Genomic DNA, 1,989 nt, shown 5'->3' on the forward strand with positions numbered 1-1,989 from the left:
TAACAGCAAGTCCGGGGAAGAAAACAGTTCGTCCCAGATAAAGGTGGAAACTACAGTACAACACATCCAGATTGATTCAGTTTTCATCTAAAATTCGAGTCTGCATTCAGCTTCTTAGATGGAACAGACAGAGACACGAGTATGTAAAATACAGTTATTGTTACTAACACAAGGGAACAGAGTACGCGGATACATCAAAACGATTTTGATCACTGACCTAATCCTCATTAACCACGCCCTAGATATGGCAATGGCACCTGATCATCACAATTGAATCACACACAGTCACGCATCAACAATTAAACTACCCGTACTAGCTAATTAACTAATAGTTTTACGTGCCCTACTAGATCACCTTGCTCAAACAAAACCGGCTAGCACCATCACTGCAGCTGATAGAACGGCGCAAGCGAACGACGGCAGGAACGAGACCCCCGCGGCGGACGAGTACTCCATGGACGGCGCCGGGCCAGGCCCCGGAGGGAACAAGGACGCCGATGGCTGCGGAGGCGATGGCGCCACTGTCGGAGCTTGCGCTGGGGCCAACGACGATGCCGGCGCGGGCGGCTCGGCGGCGAGGACGTTGATCATGAGCCTCTGGCCGTCGGCGCAGTGTCCGAGGTCGGCGCTGGCGAAGTAGGCGAAGCCCGGCGCGTCGAGGAGGAAGAGCGTGCTGCCGTCCTTGGGCACGGGGCCCGTGCCGACCCCTACCGTCTCGTTGCAGTGGTAGTACCCCGCCTTGCTCACCTTGATCACCGTGTCGTTCTTGTACACGAACTCTGCATGCATTCACATCAGGAAGATACTTACATTGAGCTATCAATTCCTAGCTGGAAAACTAAATCAAGAAAGGAAAACGCTCGCGCTCGCGTAGCAGATGGATTACCGATGGAGTCCTCGACGAAGAAGGTGATGGGTGACGCCCACTTGACGTAGAACATCTCCTTGTCCACCGGCGGCGGCACGCGCCACCCTTCGGGGCCGCCGACCCTGTACCGCTTCCCCAGCGGCGGTGCCGCGAGCGACGCCGGGCAGCAGACGGCGAGGAAGGCGATGAGGAGCGCCGAGATACGGATCAACAGAGACGCCATCGAGGCCATGAGGAGATTCAGTTCACAGAAGGCACGCTGAGATGATCCCCGGGGAAGAAGCTCTGATGTGTGTGTACTGTCTCTACTAGCGCGCGGTTTGATCGATCGCTCGGAGCGAGGAGAAGTGATGAGTGGAGGAGGAACTTATAGAGAGAGGTGTGTTTCTGGCGTTGATCGATTCGATCGTGTAGCGGCGCAAAGTGGTAACCGGTAGGGCTGGGGGGAGCGTACATGCATGGCGAACTCAACCGATTGCTGAATGGCGGTTAGGTCAACTCGGCGTCGCTCGCGCGCAGTGGGGAGTGGAGAACGTGGCGTTGGACTCTCACTAGGCAGTTGAGATCCGTGGGGACTCTGTAGTGTAGCGACGATGCCATAGGTTGGACTCTCACTAGGCAGCTCATGAACAATATGCTGTACTTGGACGGAAAATACATTCGTGATCATGGCCTCATGGGTGCTAGGCACCCAATACATCCAAAAGAAAAAAACAGTAAATAAAAAAGGGTTAATAAATCCGAATCCTTTGAGGAACCAAAGATGATCAAGTATTTTACTTGTATAAAAAAAATATTCGGGAGTGAATTATCATTATATACAACAAGGTAGAAAGACAAAACCGAAAAGCCCCATGTCCATGTACTATTCATGCTATATTCATCATAAATTTGTCTTTTTTCATCCAGGATATGATGGAAAACATTTCGAGATCAAACATTTTTATACGAGTACAATACCTAACCATCTTTTGTTTCCAGGAGGATTCGGATTTTTTTTCAATATTTGAAATTTCAACGAATTTTGGGGTTTATGGATGCATAGCACCCATGTGCCAAAAATCTGTGTCTGTACTTGAACACCTTTCAGACCTTTTCTCCTTTATTATGGGAAGTGGCTC

At 50.7% G+C, this 1,989-nt stretch overlaps 1 protein-coding gene across 1 annotated transcript; it reads right to left on the reverse strand.

Annotated features, from left to right (window-relative positions):
• Positions 1–360: 360 nt before the first annotated feature.
• On the reverse strand, positions 361–1,100 carry LOC124689968 (early nodulin-55-1-like). The gene is made up of 2 exons (XM_047223419.1): positions 887–1,100; positions 361–779 (listed from the first exon to the last, which is right to left on the reverse strand). The coding sequence occupies exons 1-2, from the start codon at positions 1,098–1,100 to the stop codon at positions 361–363; spliced, it is 633 nt and encodes a 210-aa protein (XP_047079375.1).
• Between the last annotated feature and the right edge of the window lie 889 nt (positions 1,101–1,989).

The sequence above is a fragment of the Lolium rigidum genome, chromosome 2 (assembly GCF_022539505.1).
Source record: "Lolium rigidum isolate FL_2022 chromosome 2, APGP_CSIRO_Lrig_0.1, whole genome shotgun sequence".
NCBI lineage: Eukaryota > Viridiplantae > Streptophyta > Magnoliopsida > Poales > Poaceae > Lolium > Lolium rigidum.

Excerpts from the sequence above, each read along its gene's own strand:
- LOC124689968 (XM_047223419.1), bottom strand. The coding sequence starts at position 1,100 with ATGGCCTCGATGGCGTCTCTGTTGATCCGTATCTCGGCGCTCCTCATC. Across the intron at positions 780-886 it reads CTTCGTCGAGGACTCCATCG|AGTTCGTGTACAAGAACGAC; the intron begins GTAATCCATCTG and ends GAATGCATGCAG.